Consider the following 16,685-nt stretch of genomic DNA (forward strand, 5'->3'; position numbering starts at 1 on the left):
CGGACGGACAGACCTACCCTAATTATAGAAAAGCTTCGCTTTTAAAAATTCAAAGTAAGCTTACCCTAAGTTGATGTTCAAAATTAGCCGTTGTTTCCTTCAGCTTAATATCCTTTTCTTTCAGAAGATTTTTCAATCCTTTAAACTCTGACTCTTGCATACTCTGCATCTCTTCTATCTCCCCATCCTTGGCTACAAGCTTTTGGAGGAGTTCATTAACTTCAACATCTTTGTCCTCTAAGGACTTGCGAAAGTTGTCGGCTTCTGTCACTTTGCTTGATAGCCTCTCCTATAAAAATAAAATAGAATTTTTTTCTCAAAAAATAGAGGGATTAACTTCAGAGAAAAAGAGGATCAATATACAACCCTCTAACCAAGAATAGAGGGGGTATTAACTATATGTAACTAACCCCCCCCCCCCCCCTCCGGGAAAAAACGATTTTTGCATTGGGTCTTTGAAATCAGCTAATAGCGTTGGAAATATAAATTAAACTTAGAAGAGTCCCCACAAAAGAACAAAAATCACTTAGCTGGCAGACGAAAAGGGTCACTGCCACTTGGGGAAGGTAGTTGTCTGGATTATACAATTATACTTGTCAAAATCAATTAACCAAATATCAAACAACAAAAGAATTATCAGAAAGATCAAATGATAGTTTTATTACCAATTCTTTCATATTAATCAAAACATGTAAAGGTTTATAAAAATGAATAACTTGCCTGTAATTCATCCATTTGTTTCTGAAAGAAAGTACATTTCTCCTCAGATTCACACCGATATTTCTCCTTCTCGATCATTTCTAACCTAGCAGTCTTCAGTTGGCTGTCAGAGTCTTTTAGCTTCGCTCTCACTTCCTTCATTTGTTCTTGTAACTTGGTATTCTTGGCTGTTAGTTTGTCTATTTCTAGATTTGATTCACCTTTCTCTCCTAAAAAATATAATATTTTTTTTAAGGATTCTTCATGCAAGATAAAACGCAAGCAGCAGTACCTATAGGTATAAAAGGTAAAGTATAAAAATGATTTTTTTGATATCCCAATAACACTTCACTAGCTATATGATTAACGTATGAAAATGATATGTGTATTGCATATAGAGGATACGCCCCTAGAGACATTTGAGGAAATGGGAGGGAATATTTTACTTTAATTATAGGTTTTAGGAAAAAGAAAAAAAACCTGAGGGCGATTTCTCTTAGTTGGAGATACTCTACCCCAACTATATCAATTTAGAAGTTTAAAAGTCATTTGCTAAACACAGACAGACAAACAAACATACTATTACTTTTAAACAATGATAAAATATAAATACAAACCTTGATATGAATCTTGTCCACCGGTATCATCCAGGTGTTGACCTGTATCCAACATCTAAAAAGATAAATAAATAATATTTAAAACAAATAACTTTTCTATTAGTATTCTGTCATTCAATTTAAAATATTTTATTTGAATTAAGAAAGGAATTAAGTAATATAGCTATTACAAATAAGCTCTGAGAAAAACGTTCAAACAGTTTGGTTATGATTTAAGCTTTCAAACATGAATAATAATAATTTCTGGTCTTTGACAAAAAGTATTTGTTGAGCCCTGATAACTATAAATATATATCAATATAAGTGGGGTGGTAGTTTATCGCATATTTGTTTATTACTTTATGAACTCGTAACCCCACAGGCATAGGCCATGCAGGGTTAATCATAGGGGAAAAAATAACCACCTTATTTTCAAATTACTTTTAAAAAAAGAAGGGGGGGGGGGCGGCATCAGTGTTCTCAGCAGATAGTTTATGGGAAAGCACTTACTTTTTAAATTAAGATATTCTAAAACCTTAAGTAAAGAAATATAATAACAATAATCTAACCTGTTGTAAGATTGAAATTTCCTCCTCTTTTTCTAATAATAATTGTCTGAAATTTTCGCATTGTTCTTCTTTATCTTTTACTGCCTCCTACAATAATAATACAAAAATTATTGTGTTTTAAGTCATTTTATTAAAATAAGAAAAACATGTTTCAAAATACATAGGAGTCCAGTAAAACTGTGCTCAAGAAGAGCAAATAAAATAAAAGAATATTTTAGATTAAATAATAAATAGATAATATTGGACCATGCACGAACAAAAACAAGGTATCTTTATGCACCTTCAAGCAGTGAATCTGAGTATTTTTTTGTAAATATACCTACTAGGTTTATGTTTGATATAGTTATATTGATTAGAAATATTGAGTTTCATCATTGTTTTATGCGGAAAAAAAAAGAAATTTTCAGCATTTTTGATGAAGTATCATCAAATGTTTTGTTAAGTTCAAACTGTTGTTTAAAAAATTGATACAAAAGTAAGTTCAAGAGTAGCATCTCATTATTACTAAAAAATTGTGATCATTCTATCAAAGTTTAATATTCTAACGTACCTTATTTTGTTGTTCCAGAAAAGCGCATCTCCTATGCAATTCCTTAAGTAGGTCTGCCTCGGCTAAACCGTCCAATGATTGGTGTGCAGAAGCTGTACTACTGCCGCCCATAGTACCACCCTCTGTGTCGTCCTCGTCCTCGACAAAGACCTCCTTGGCCATGTTGGACACCTAGATTAAAAATCATTATATAAAAGTAACAGGATCTCTAACTGTCTGACTATAACAAAGGATATCACTAACCTAGTGAACCGATATGGTTTTCTTTTTACAGGGTAGCTTCCAATAGGTCTTAGGAGGTCTATAAATATTTTGGGGGAGGGTACTACCACTCTCCCAAGAGAAATCGCCACTACAATTAGTCTCCCCTACAAAACTAAAATTAAAATATTTGGATGGTTGACCCCCCCCCCCCAATTTTAAATAAAATTAAATTAAAATTGAGATGTAGAAATCAACCCCCCTCCTCAAGACCTCTAGGGGCGTAGCCGCTAGTATCAGTTTAAAATTCTACTAATATTGTTTTCCAAATTATCCATCTAACCTGACTTTTGATGGTGTCCAACTTTGAGGTCCAGTCCTTGCTCAACCATCCTGCCATTATTTACTTGAATCTGCAATTAAATCCACATTAAAACCGGTTTTATTCGGTTTTGCATTATTTTAATAAATAGCATAAAATAAAATAAGAAAAGATAAAAACAATCTAGATCACATTTGTGTTAACAAAATAATTTCATGATAAAAACATCACATCATAATGAAAAGCAAAAAGTCAAACAGTACTATAATAAGGTATAAAAAATAAGAAAATTTTGGGTTTAATCCAGTTTAACGTCCTCCTTTCCTTCTGATCTTGAGGCCGGCTGTTGATTTACCAATCTGGCTGACACTGTCCACTCTACACACCTCTCCCTTGTATGCTGGCAGATATTTAGCGCCGGACAGAGGGGCGGTTTCGCACTCCGCCCCCTTGTAGATGGGCGTGTAGCTGGCGGCACAAATGTCAAAGGGATTGTGTTCATCGTAAAGGAGTTGATGTTCGTCCACGGGGTTTTTGTCGCAAGCCTGAAATTTTTTTATTAGTAAAAAATATGGAGTACCACCTTCAGGGTTTCGGATCCGGATCTGGATCCGGATCCGGATCCGCAAGGATCCGCATATTTTTGAGTCCAAGGATCCGGATCCGGATCCGCAAAAAAATGCGGATCCGGATCCGGATCCTTAGACTCCAAAAAATGCGGAAAAAAAGGAAAAATCTACCTAAATTTATATAAAATCTCAGACATTCTCTTGATGAGAGCCAATCTTTAAGGTTTAGGTTCAGACTTGAAAATTAAAAGTATTTTTGACTTCGAATTAAAGAATAATTTTTTTTTGAAAAATTTGGTGATTTTATTTTTATTGTCAAAGATCCGGATCCGGATCCGCATCCGGATCCGGATCCGCACTGACCAAATTTTGAGGATCCGGATCCGGATCCGGATCCGCATAAAATCAATGCGGATCCGAAACCCTGAGTCCACCTTAAGCAGATTTTTGTTCATCTGAAGAGAGCAAACATGCTCGAAACAATTTGTAATATCTAAATAAATAAGTAGAATTCACATTTTGTTTGTGAGTTAACCTCTTATATTATTCTCTACACTAAGTATTAAGAATTCTCTTGAAACAATTTTAGTACATTCACTTGCAAAATTAAGAAATATAAAACATTTACCTGGAGGATCTTACGGGTCTGCTGGGCAACCTCTGGTTTAGGTCCAAGTTCCAACAGTCGGCGGGCAAAGGAACCGGCCGTCTTAAAGTTCTTCAGCTTGAAGAAAAGATTTAATGCAGTTCTGAAAAAAAATTTAAATTATTGATTCTAATATTTTTTCTTTTCATCTTCAATGGCAACTACATTTATTCTAAAGAATTCAATTTTTCTACCAAATATGAAATATTTAAAAAATACCAATGACAAAATAAATTCTGTAATATATCTATGTTTATACTTTATTGTCAATGACCTTTTATGCCGGTTTTACATTTTTAAAATAAGCAAGACTAGTTTTCATGAAAACGGATGCATTTTTGTCATTGAAATGGATAAAAAAAATATTTTTTACATATTCTTAAGTGCACTTAAGTGTAATGAACAAACGGACAGAACTTATGGGAGACCATCGTTTTAGATATCCCAAAAATCATACAAATTACGGGAAAGCATTGATTTTTTTTTATTAATGGAAGAAGTAAAAAACTAGATGCCTTTTTTCAAATAGGCATTCAAAATATTCATAAACTTACCTTAATGTTAAAATCTGATGGATAGGTTGAAGATTACAATGGGTGAAATAAGCCGCCATTTCACAGATACGTTTCTGCTGCTCAATAGTCGCCTTGGGGAGCTCTTTTCTAGCAGTTTCCATGGTTAGTCCAACAAGATAACTACAGCAGATTTCTCTCAACTGCTGGGCCTCAATTTCTTCCTGCTTAGTATCAACAGCAAGCAAAGGAATGGCCAATAGAATTGATCTGAATTTTTCGGTGGCTTCGCCAAATTTACCGCTGGTGGTCAACTGATAGGCGGACTGTAATCTTGACACAAGATCATTAAGTTTTAATCCAATGGCAGGTAATCCATTCTTGGGATTACCATCCTTCCAGTTGGACTGGGGGTAATAGTAGACACTTGGGGCAGAGGGCATGCCAGTGATGATGGTTCTTGACCGGCTGTAGCTTGTCATGAAGTGATCCTTATATGCCTCAAAGTTGACAACACCCACTTGATCGTGCAACAGCCTAAAGGCGGATTCGATGTTCCCACCGAGTATGTGATCGACTGGCAAAGTGCTGTTGTTGGTCCAGTGTTGGCTGGGAGGAACACCACGGGTTGGGGCCACAAAATATCCATCTTCTCCTTCGCCACCTAAAATATAAGTTGTAATAATGACAAAAATCTAATCTTACTAGGTAGTACCTAATCTTATGAAAATTTGAAAACAAAAAAAATAAATGCTGATAGTTCAAAAATAATCAAGAGAATTTTCTAAACTTGTTCAAATCTCTCTTTTTTTATGCTCTGCTATGTAAGACTTTAGTTAGTCAATGTGTAATAAAAACGGTATGGAAGAATGCCTTGGACCATAAAATGTCACAAATTTTTAGCACAAACTACCTCCCCCTCTTTAGAAAGCACCAGCTGACTTCAAGACAAAAGATGTACAATTAAAGGGTAGCTTACCTCATGTTTTAAAAGCTTACTAAAATATATTTAATACGAATTTAATCTATTTATACCTGTAGGAACTGGAGCAGGCTCCAGGTCAGCTGGAAGCTCCAGATCATCCTCATCTGGTGCCCATCCATCATCCTCTCCCCCACCTTCCTCGGCGTCCTTAAACTCATCACCATCCTTGCCTTAAAGTAAAAACAAATAAGAAAATCTACGAATTGTCCCCACAGAAAATAATGTATAAAATCAAATAGATACACCTTAAAACATTTATCATTAGTTATTCTCCCCCCTTCCCTTAATTTCAAGCTAAATCTTAAATTACACATTATCTTTATAAGAGCTTTTACTATTTCTTCACCCGAATGTTTAGTTCACTTTTGTCGAAAAGCAACATAGAATTTACCTTCTCCATCATCCAGGCCAAGATCATCATCTCCCCAGGCACCCTCTGCCTCAACTCCCATATCATCATCCGCCGCCAATCCAGCAGCAACTCCCTCTGCCTTGCGGCTGGCCATCATGGCAGAATCAAAGAATCCGCGGCTGACCGTCAACAGCGGCCAATTTTGCTCGGATTGAGCAATTGGCGGAGGCGGCTGCAGCAGCCTGGCACCAGGGGCAGCTTCGGGCAGCGGTGTCTTTTCAACATCAACTTGTTCCTTAATCTTTTCCGCCTCCTCTGTGAGTCCATGTGTGCTGGCGGTCAAATAGGCTAAGCTGTGCTGGCCACAGCCATTCAGAATCTTGACCCTTTCCTGGATATCTCCAAGGTACAGCGCATTCTGGAATTGTCCAGAGGTATCCTTGCGGATCTCAGCAATTTTCATCATTTTCCTTAACTTATCAAGGTTACCAGTAATAAGATACAGGAAAGAAAGTTTGTCAAAGTTCTTGGTGCGCTGATAGCACATTTCAACAACCTGATGATTGCCTTGTAGTAGGGCAGCTTCGCCAAGTTTCTCCCAACAATCCTTGTCATCCAAGCTCTTGGCGGCCTCCAAAGCAGCCTCAATGTTGCTGCACTCAAGGGCCAGAGCAAACCTTGTCTTCTCATCCTTGACAAAATGCAGCGCAACCTCTGGGTATCCCTTCTGTTGCAGATATGAGATAATGCTCTGGCCGACAAGCTTAGCATTTCTAACCATGTGCAACACTTCCTCATATTTACGGTTGATCAGAGCCAGCTTGAATTTGTATTCAGTTGGGTCGATGTTTAAGATTCTTGGCTTGCATTCACGATCCAGACAAAATACCTGGGCTCCCTTGATTCTTGTCAGATAGACGGGCAGGTCCAGGGTGCGGATGATGCCGTGATCACCGTTGGTGATGGCGTACTTGATGTGGTTGGAGGTGGTGTAGATTAGTACACCGCTGTCGTCCCATGTGCCTGACTTGACACGAGTGTTCTCGTGCACAGAGCACAATACCTCCAGCTTCTTAGTGCAGATAGTCACCTTAAATATTTTAAATGTAAACAAAAGATTATTGATACTAGATTAGTAAATAGGTTATACAATCAAATCTCCATAATACTCATATTTAATAAAATAAATAAATGAAATAATAATTAGGTAGGTGTGTAAAATTGAAAATTCATTTTAAGGAAAATTCGGGGGTATATATTCTGCACATATTCCTTTCTTCTCCTGCTTAAAGCAATAATTCATGTTTTAACATGGGTTAGGTTATTTTTTGTACAGTGTAGCCCTGAAAATGAAAAATTAAGATGAGAGAATTCTGTGCTCGCTGGGCACATTGAGGGAAAGCACCAAACTAAATTATATATAAGAAATAATTATCATCATACCTGGTGTTTGGAAAGCAGGGCAACCAAGGACATATCCGCGGACCACACAACATACCGACACTTCGGAATCTTCACATTGCCCATGTTGCGCTTCTGCTGCACATCGAACAGGGTGACGGCGTCTGTATCCCTAAGGAGCAGCATCCCAGTCCCGGCGTAGAATATCTCGTCGCAGTTGGGGATGGTCAGCTTCTTGGTCACCTCATTCTTCAGATTCTTGATCACAAGAGAGTGAGATTTGTCCAGAACAGCAAATCTGTATTAAAATATTTTTGTTAAAAAGCAAAATCAATAGGTATACCTATTAGACTATTAGTATAATATTTTATGAAAGGCTAAGTAGCTGAAATATTATATCTAATGCTCTTTATAAGGGTTTCAATGGTTTTAGGGGATAATCTTTTTCTTAAAATTTTAAGGGGGTAAAGTAAGGGGTTTCCATGTTGGAGAGGGGGTAAACTTCCCTTTCAGCCTAAGCGTGTACGTCTTTGAACTTATATCTTATACCTGTTTCTGGCAACCCAAATGGCGGTAAGACCGCTTGATCTCTTTCCTTCCGAGTTGACATGGGAGCTATCTTCATCTGCGGGGATTGTGTACAAATCGTATGTGCTGTTCTCTGCGTTTTGGGTCCTAGAGTACAGAGAAAATTATTATCATTTTACTTGAATTATTTGAAGTAAACATATGAGTCATTGGGACTTGATTAATGTGATACTTGAATTAGTGAATACTCTAATCATTCCCAGGGATCTAAAGAGATAAGACAATAGCCAATAAATTTATGTACATCCCCAATGATGATTTACAAAATTATTCCCTTTGTAGATTAAAATTGGTGGCATAAACGTTTTTACACTCAACTTAATGAACCCTACTATCAAAATTCAATTCAAAGTCCCCAAAGTTGTTAAGCCAACGAATGCGAAAACAATACTATAAAACCTTTGGGGACTAGTGTAATAAATAGTCCAATTTCCCCTCCTCCCTGAATCATTTCAGTTCATCCTTATGTACATAAACAGATTATAAATACCCACCTTGTATTGAGAAGAACCGCGTTCTCAGCGGCATTGTAGGACATGGAGTACACAGGGGTCCTTGATCCGCCGCGCATTTGCATCACTGCGGTGTCGCGGCTGGTGGTAAAGTCAAGCTTACGTAGGTATTTCTCCTAAACAAGAAATGTTTATGTTCATTAGGGTGGGTCGATTTTGGAATTTCACATTGGTAGACATTGGCAAGGGTTACTGGGCCAATATAAAACCCTGTGAAACTTGAAAGAGGTTTTTTACTCCTAAAACAACGGGCGCGCGGGGGGGTATAAAATGTGCCCGCCCCCTTATAAAACTAAAAATTGAAATTCCTTCAAACACTGGCATGTTGCATATCAAAATGACCGCATTGAAATGCTGATTACAGATCTGAAAACCGTTTTGAAAAATATTGATTCAGTCTGAAATGATTTTCAAATAACCTACCAAAATGAACAATTTTGACTAAATCAGCTGTTTTTAGGTACTTAATGAGATCTCTTTCGAACTAGGAGCAATATTTTTCCTAACGGTTTTCAGATTTGTAATCAGCATTTCAATGTGGTCATTTTGATATGCAACATGCCTGTGTTTGGAGGAATTGAAATTTTTGGTTTTATAAGGGGGTGGGCATTTTTTATACCCCCCGCGCGCCGGCAGCCATAAGAGCCAAGTCACTTTTGAAACTTGAATGGGGCTTATCATACATATACATGACTTCCACAACTTATGATAACAGTAAAATCTAAAAAAAGGGGGAAATGGGCCCACCCTAATGTTCATAAGAAGCGCAACCATAATATTATGATTCATAAAAGCAAAAATAAAGGCATAAAACCAAGGCACGGCAACTGCGACTCAAATTAAAAGCAATTTGGATGTTTAATTGGTTTTTAAATAAAAGGGATTGTCATATTTGGGTCAGATAAAGACGCCTGCCGAGCCCTGGATAAAGCTTATGCTCAGAGAAAGAGAAAACGAAAAACGTACCTTGACATAGTACAACAGATTACCCACGACCATGTGAGCGGGTCTCTCCCTCTCAAGCTTGAAGACCACCATACCAGCGTCGTGACCGGCAGCAAACAGATTAAGGGTAGGATGACCGGCAATGACCCAAAAACGGTCATGCTCACGACGGAAGGTGTGAAGGCAGTTGCGCTTGCTCATGTCCCATACCCTACATAGGTATTTTTTTTTATAAAATAATCTGAAATTGGATAACTACCTAGGTATTTAACATTAAATGTCATTGATCTTAAGGATAAGACAATGGTATCCCAAATGTTAATACTCAATATTACTCCATTTGTAGATTACAATTAGTGGTTGAAACGTTTAGACCCTCAACTTAATAAAGCAACCAATCAAAATTCATTGAAAATTCTCTAAAGTTATTTAACCACGAATAAGATAACATTTTAAGTAGGTATATTTTATTTTCACAAAGATTTTCAAAGTTTAAAGGATTTTACTTTTGTCTATAAAATGTCTACCTGATACTTTTATCTTCACTGTTACTGAGAATAAGATCTTGTCTTGGATGGAATGTCACGCAGCTGACATTGTTGTAGTGACCACGGCAGGTATCAACCTCCCACGCCTGTTGTATTAATAAAGTATTATTATTTACCAAATTTTAGTTAGATTTTAAATATATCTAAATGTCTACCTAAAATTTAAATTTATAATGGTTGTTTAAAATTAAGTTTTAAAATTAGACGAAAAGCCATTGTTTATGCAAAATATACAGGATAAACAAACAAAAATCAGAAACACTCCACTGCTTTTTATATAAACAATAATAGTTATTTATCGCAACGTATTATAAACAGCTTTCCACGGATATAAAAATGTACAAGTTGAGATTAAAACCAGTTTTATTGACCAGTTAATGTTCGTTTGTTATACCATTTCAGAGCTTCGCTTTAATGGATGTTATCGTCCTTATTTCTTTAAACCTAACTTTGCAAGCTGTCATAAAGGTGAATGTATTTATTGACATTAATCTACAAAAATTTGCTTAAAAGACATAAAAGAAAATAAAAACTTACATCTCTGTTAATAGCCGAGTGTACGCCCCCGAATCCCGAGCTCTAAGATTGATATTTCAAGTTAGACAAATATTTTTAAAACTTTATTTTACTTCTAAATAATTTTAACTACCTATATAGTTTAATTGTAAATTAATATCTACATATTTATTGGTTATACCTTCACCGTTAAAACAGCATGCAATGAAAAAGTTCAAATATATATCTTAGTAATTCTTATTTTAAATTATTTATCAAGCATTTAAGATTATACCACCAAATACTACAGGTACATTTAACATATTTAAATATATTAACCCGACAGCAAGCAGGCAAAGCACTGTAATTTAAGCTACCGCCGCGGGTTAAATATTTTACAATGTGCCTTTTTATTAATTATGTATTATTCAAATTTCTACTGTAATAATAACTTTATTAATAAAAACATATTTAAAAAAAAAGATTCCAAAATGACACTTTACCTAATCAAATTCATTATCATCTTTTTGGTTGATAAAAATAGCAACATAATATACGTAAACCTAAACTATTTTAATTGGTGAAAAAGTTAAAGCTAAAATAGTAATTTTTATCTGCAATTTCCAGTATAACTAAGTTCCTACCTTGTTATCATTCATTCTCCAGAGTTTAATCTGTCTGTCGTCAGCTCCCGAGACAATTAGAGGCATGTTTGGATGGAAGGAGGCCCAGTTGACTCCACGGTCATGACCCTCCAGCACATGCTTGACAACAACATCAGCCTGAATAACAATCATTTGTATGGGACTGAGATAGAATTCCTGATGAAATTTTATTTATAATTTTTTCTCCTAGTTTTTTCCAAGTGAGAAGAGAAAAAATGGAAGAAAAAAAAACCATTCCACATATTCTTTTATTTTTTTTTCATCAAGGAGGGGAAACTCCAAACTCCAACACATTTAGCACGGTCAAACATGCAGAATATACACCCCTGAATAAGCATTAAAAAAAATATGAGCCTGAACAGAAATGAAACATTAGGTGGCAAAAATTGCTGTGATGTAACTTGAAATTGTAAAATAGCACAGGACTGAGATAACACCATACAACCATTATTACGAGATTTTTGTTCTATATTCAAATGCTTTATAATGATCTAACTCACGACGCAATTTATAAGAAAATAACCAGTATAAAAAAAGAAGATCTTAACCTGTCCAAAGAGATCAGTAGATCCAGGATTCCTGAGATGATCTTCCAAGCCTCCAGGTCCTGGGGCTACACTTTTCTTTCTTAATCCAGAAATATCCCAAACTCTAAATAGTAAAATAAAATAAAAAATAATAATGATATGGTGATTAAAAATGATATGACAATTGTAATTTTAATTCACATAGTAATAAGGTACCTAACATTTTTGTTATAAAAGACAAATATAAAAAAAAACAATAAGAATACATATTTTGCAGATACTTTTAAATGCCAAACAATTTTTGTTAGCAAATTCAGTTTCAACCAATTTTTACCTAACTAACGGACATCATATCATATAAACTCCGTCAACTCATGATGTGCTTGTTGTGTTATAATCATTATTTGGCCATAAATGTCAAAATTGCTTTTAAAAAGACCACTATTAGTAATTCTTATCAAATTTTGGTCTACAATACTCAGGGGTGCATTATCATAATCTGCACAAGATTCATTTTTCCCCCTGCTACAAAAAATATCTAATCCCAACGCGCCCCCCCCCCCCCCCCCGGTTAAAATTAAATTTCCCATAATTCTAAGTGATTTTGTGTCTGTAGATGAGAGGACAAGTGGCTTTTTGCTGATTTTTTAAATATTTCCCTATATCTTTGGCGTTTTTAGTCAATTTTCAAATTTTTCCAGATAATATCAGCTGAGGTGTTCAGTAGATTTTTTTTAAATTTCTCCCCTCCCCCCCCCCCCTCTTAGCCGGGGCAATAATAGTCACCTAAATTATCATACATTCTTCTTACCTGACAGTTTGATCCAAGCTGGCTGAGACGACCATATCCTCTGATGGGTGGAACTGGGCACACATGACATAGTGATTGTGACCAGTCAACACGGAAATACAGTTACGTGACTGCCAGTTCCAAATACGAACAGTCTGAAAAAAAAGTGCTATAAATGATCGAACTGATTTACTTTTTCTTTTTACAAGTTTTAATATTATCAAGAGAAGAAAATGAACGCTATATAATCTTGAGCATTGATACAGTATACACCCCACCCCTTTCCTCATAATTTCAATTTAATTGAAAAATAGAACATTTGTCAGAATTTTGACGTTAAGATATTCTTCAGCAATGTACTTTAACATTAACACTCAACTTATCTGTCCGTTTTAATCCTTGGATTAAGCTATCAGAGAAATAAAATTTATTTGGCAGCTTATAGTAAGGCCTTGATTGGTCTATTTTGATTGTAGAAGCTCAATATTTAGACCATTTTGCTCACTGTTTAAGTTCATATGTCATTGCGCCCCCCCCCCCCCCCCTCTTGATTTACATCCCAAATATAGATACAAAAAATTTCCCTTCTTTAAATAACAAATAGTGGTTGAAACGCTTGGACACTGAACTTAATGAACCATTCAATCAAAATTCAACAACAGTCCCTAAAGTTGTCAAGCCAACTAATACTAATGTTATCATAAACTATGAGGACTAGTTTAATAATCATCCCAATGGCTTCTATATTCCTGACTAACTAAAAAATGTACTTAACTACTTTACTCCAATCGTGCGTCTGTAAGATACTTAACACCCGCCCCCCCCCCCCCCCTGAAAAAAAGTAGTTCTACATTGTACAAACCTGATCGTCAGATGCAGACAAAATCCACGGATATTCATGATGGAACACAGTAGTTCTGATATAATCTAAATGGCCCAGCAGGGTAAAAATGCACTTTCTCTGCTTGTAATTCCACACCTGTAAATAATAATCAATTTGAAAAAGATATCAAAATTCCTTGTGTAAACAAATGCATATATCTGATAAAATACACAAGCTATTTTTACAACTAAAAAATCGGGTAAAATCATTAAAAATTAATAGGTAGATTTTGGATGGTTAAGGATGAGAAGCATGTAAAAAATTAAATAACACTTTCATAGAACCTACGAGATATCAAGTGTAATTTAATTTTTTAATAAACAAAAATTCGATTATCTTACCTTAATCTTGTAGTCATCACCACCCGACACAAATAGTGGTTGGTGCTTGTGGAAGTCAACGCCCCGAACAGGTCCATCGTGCTCATCAAACTTCTCCAGAAGAGTACACATGCGGTAATCCCATAACTAAAGTAAAATGAGCTAAATCAAATTTGAGGCGTACGTTATATGCATGCTTACAGTTAAAAAGGTTGTAGTTTTCCCTTTCCTAAAAATTAAATCAAGATTTATGGCAAATATTCTTAAATACCTACTGTTCAATGAAATAATAACATTTTTGGGACTTAATTATAGAGATGCTTGACTTATAAGATTGTACCTTGTGGTGATAGGAATTCGTAAAAGAAAGGACCATAAGCCAATTCTTAACTGACCTGAATAACACCATTGTGAAGTGAGCAAAGAATCCAAGGTCTTGTGGGATGAAATGTTAATCCCTTCACCCTAGGGGACTTGGTCTCAAATTTTGTTAACATATTCTTATATAAATATATTCACCTCTGAAAAATTGGTTTGAAGTTAAAATAAGTTTCGAGGAAAATAGACGAGAACGTTTAGATTATTCAGAGAAAGTTTTCCTTTTGTATGATCATCATACAAAAGGAAAACTTTCTCTGATTAATCTAAACGTTCCACATGATGCAATTTATTTTAAATTGTATGTTAATTTCAGCGAACCAGGAGAGAATAAATCCAATTATTCCTTAACCGTTTATCATTTAATAGAGCCTGAAATGCTAACATTAAAATTTGTCTGTCTTGATAGGTAATATATGAAATCCTCAATTTTGACATTTCTATTCCGAAAAAATCAAATAAAAACTAAATTTCTTTTCTTCATTACTAACTATATCCTAGTAACTAAAAACAATAATTTTTTGGGTTAATTTTCTTTGAGTTAATAACTTATGAATGAAAAATAATCGTTACATATGCTTTTTATGATCGATTAACAAAAGTATTTCATCAACCCGAAAATCGATTTAAAAAGATAATATTCACGTTCAATTATAAAAAAAATGTATCAAATAAGCAAAATATAATTAATTACAGCAACGTTTAACTAAATATCATGGTAGAATCGTCCTATAACTATAAAACAGCTTCAATTTAAATTATCTCTCCTTCCCTAATTTACAACTTTCTCTTGACGTGTCATTTTTTATTCATTACGCGGCATTTTGCGCATTTCATAGACTAAATATTTTATACATTTTAATTTCTATTTAAATAAGGGTATAAAACTGGCGGTAGCGACCCTAGCAGGTAGAAATCTGTGTTCGAAAAATAGCATAAAAATAACTTTAAATAATTCTGATACAAGTAATCCAAGTAAGAGGACTCAATCGGTTTAGAAGTTACTATTTTATATAATAGGATATGAACTAATAAAATCCCCCCCCCCACATCTTTAAATACTGAATACTTTGTCTTTTCCCGACAATCTAATTATTATGAGAAAATATATCGGATTTCTGAGCTTTTTTCTTTTTCATAAAAGAAAATCAAATGTCGTTGTTTCCAAATGTAAACAAATAAAAATTCCAAATTTTTAAATGTCGCCTTCACTGCGAACAAATTTTTTTCTGGTATGCAAAAATGTGTATTCTTTTTTTCTGGAATGGACAGTACAAATTTCCGAGATCTTAAGCTTCAGACAAAAAAATATCTACTTTATATACTGCATTTTCTGATGTAGTGAAAATAAAGCTTCATTTACGGAACCTTACTATGAAAAAGTTGATTTTGGCGACAATTTTACCCCTGTCACTTTTTCCTTTATTGTATTTATCATTCCAGGACAGACAATTTGGCTCATTAGTTTTAATTAACTTTACCTTTACAATATTATTTATAAGACAAATGAAGATAAACTGATTTACACCCCCATTGAAAACAAACAAAATTTTACCAACTGACCAGTTTAAAAGTTACGGGGGAATTTTATTAAAGAAGTTTTCGTCCGACCCAGAGTCTCATCACGTATACATGAACTAATCGCTGCCATTGGTCAAATTATCGGTGAAGATTTCTCATTGGAGGAAGAATTATAGAAATTCAGCTGCAAAACTGTTTTATTTCCTTAAGAAATTCATTCATATCTTTAATTAATGAAAAAATTTCAAATACCTACCCAATAAAACAATTTTTTAGAAAGGCATGTAAAATAAGGTAATGTTTTTATTTAAAATTCATAAAAAATAAATTATCAATGTTAATGTAGCCGAAATATCAGTTAAAACATCTAAAACTGTGGCGGCCGAAAAGCATCTTTTTGTATATATATAAACTCGGCAGCCAATTTTACAACATCTAAAAAATACATTTCTGGTTAATTGTTGAATAAGAATTAATGAAATTAGGATAAAGTCGTAGCCTTTAGGGATGAGACAATGAATGATAAATTAAAGTACATCTCTCTGCTCAAATAATGATAATTCAATGACCCGGCCGCCGATCCTTTTGAAAACGATTAGAATTATTTGTGTTTGGACACTGCTAGTCTGAACGAACCATCCAAGATTGAATAAAAAACCTAAAGTTTGTAAATGTTAAATCCAGCCCGTTATAGTAAAAACTTTTGGAACCATTTAATTTAGTTGGTCCTTTCCTCCGGGTTAAGTTAAACTTTCATATGATTTCTTATTTCTAATGATTCTCTATTGTATACTGTATAACTGTACTTGAATATTTTTTGCTTTCCTTAATTCTCTCATTCGATCGTTGACTAGCTTACAAACTTTGGGTATCTTTATTAAATGTTGATTGGTTGGTTTAAACTAGAAACATCCCTATATTTTCTATTTTTCTAAAAGGGGTGAAAGTACCCTCCCCCGAGAAATAGTAACAATTTGTAGCTTCACTGTAAAGGAGAACCATTAGCAGCTAAGGAATTAGCAAGATCACTCACTCACGTACATATCATGATGTTAATGTTATTAACGGTTTAGGAAAGAATAATGGATTATTGTTAATAAATCATTAATTT

At 34.6% G+C, this 16,685-nt stretch overlaps 2 protein-coding genes across 5 annotated transcripts in view; both read right to left on the reverse strand.

Annotated features, from left to right (window-relative positions):
- The window catches only part of LOC145312192 (uncharacterized), a 19,244-nt gene extending 16,144 nt beyond the window's left edge, over positions 1–3,100 (reverse strand). For all 3 annotated transcript variants that reach the window (XM_080151391.1, XM_080151390.1, XM_080151389.1), the window contains exons 1-6: positions 2,959–3,100; positions 2,415–2,585; positions 1,865–1,951; positions 1,317–1,371; positions 721–929; positions 65–289 (exon numbers count right to left, since the gene is read on the reverse strand). In XM_080151391.1, the coding sequence (XP_080007517.1) occupies positions 65–289; positions 721–929; positions 1,317–1,371; positions 1,865–1,951; positions 2,415–2,585; positions 2,959–3,015 (804 nt within the window). In that variant the 5' untranslated portion in view covers positions 3,016–3,100. The remainder of the gene's footprint in view (positions 1–64; positions 290–720; positions 930–1,316; positions 1,372–1,864; positions 1,952–2,414; positions 2,586–2,958) is intronic.
- alphaCOP (coatomer subunit alpha) lies at positions 3,028–14,198 on the reverse strand. Of its 2 annotated transcripts, XM_080151392.1 has the most exons (17): positions 14,071–14,198; positions 13,697–13,822; positions 13,335–13,451; positions 12,494–12,627; positions 11,704–11,806; positions 11,135–11,272; positions 10,533–10,574; positions 9,975–10,081; positions 9,469–9,658; positions 8,485–8,618; positions 7,952–8,077; positions 7,445–7,700; positions 6,041–7,091; positions 5,700–5,819; positions 4,707–5,328; positions 4,135–4,255; positions 3,028–3,482 (listed from the first exon to the last, which is right to left on the reverse strand). In XM_080151392.1, the coding sequence occupies exons 1-17, from the start codon at positions 14,170–14,172 to the stop codon at positions 3,246–3,248; spliced, it is 3,726 nt and encodes a 1,241-aa protein (XP_080007518.1). In that variant the 5' UTR covers positions 14,173–14,198; the 3' UTR covers positions 3,028–3,245. The 2 variants fall into 2 exon arrangements, with proteins under 2 accessions (XP_080007518.1, XP_080007519.1); XM_080151393.1 differs by lacking the exon at positions 10,533–10,574.
- Between the last annotated feature and the right edge of the window lie 2,487 nt (positions 14,199–16,685).

This window comes from Acartia tonsa, chromosome 2 (assembly GCF_053477335.1).
Source record: "Acartia tonsa isolate MP-2025a chromosome 2, ASM5347733v1, whole genome shotgun sequence".
Taxonomy (NCBI): domain Eukaryota; kingdom Metazoa; phylum Arthropoda; class Copepoda; order Calanoida; family Acartiidae; genus Acartia; species Acartia tonsa.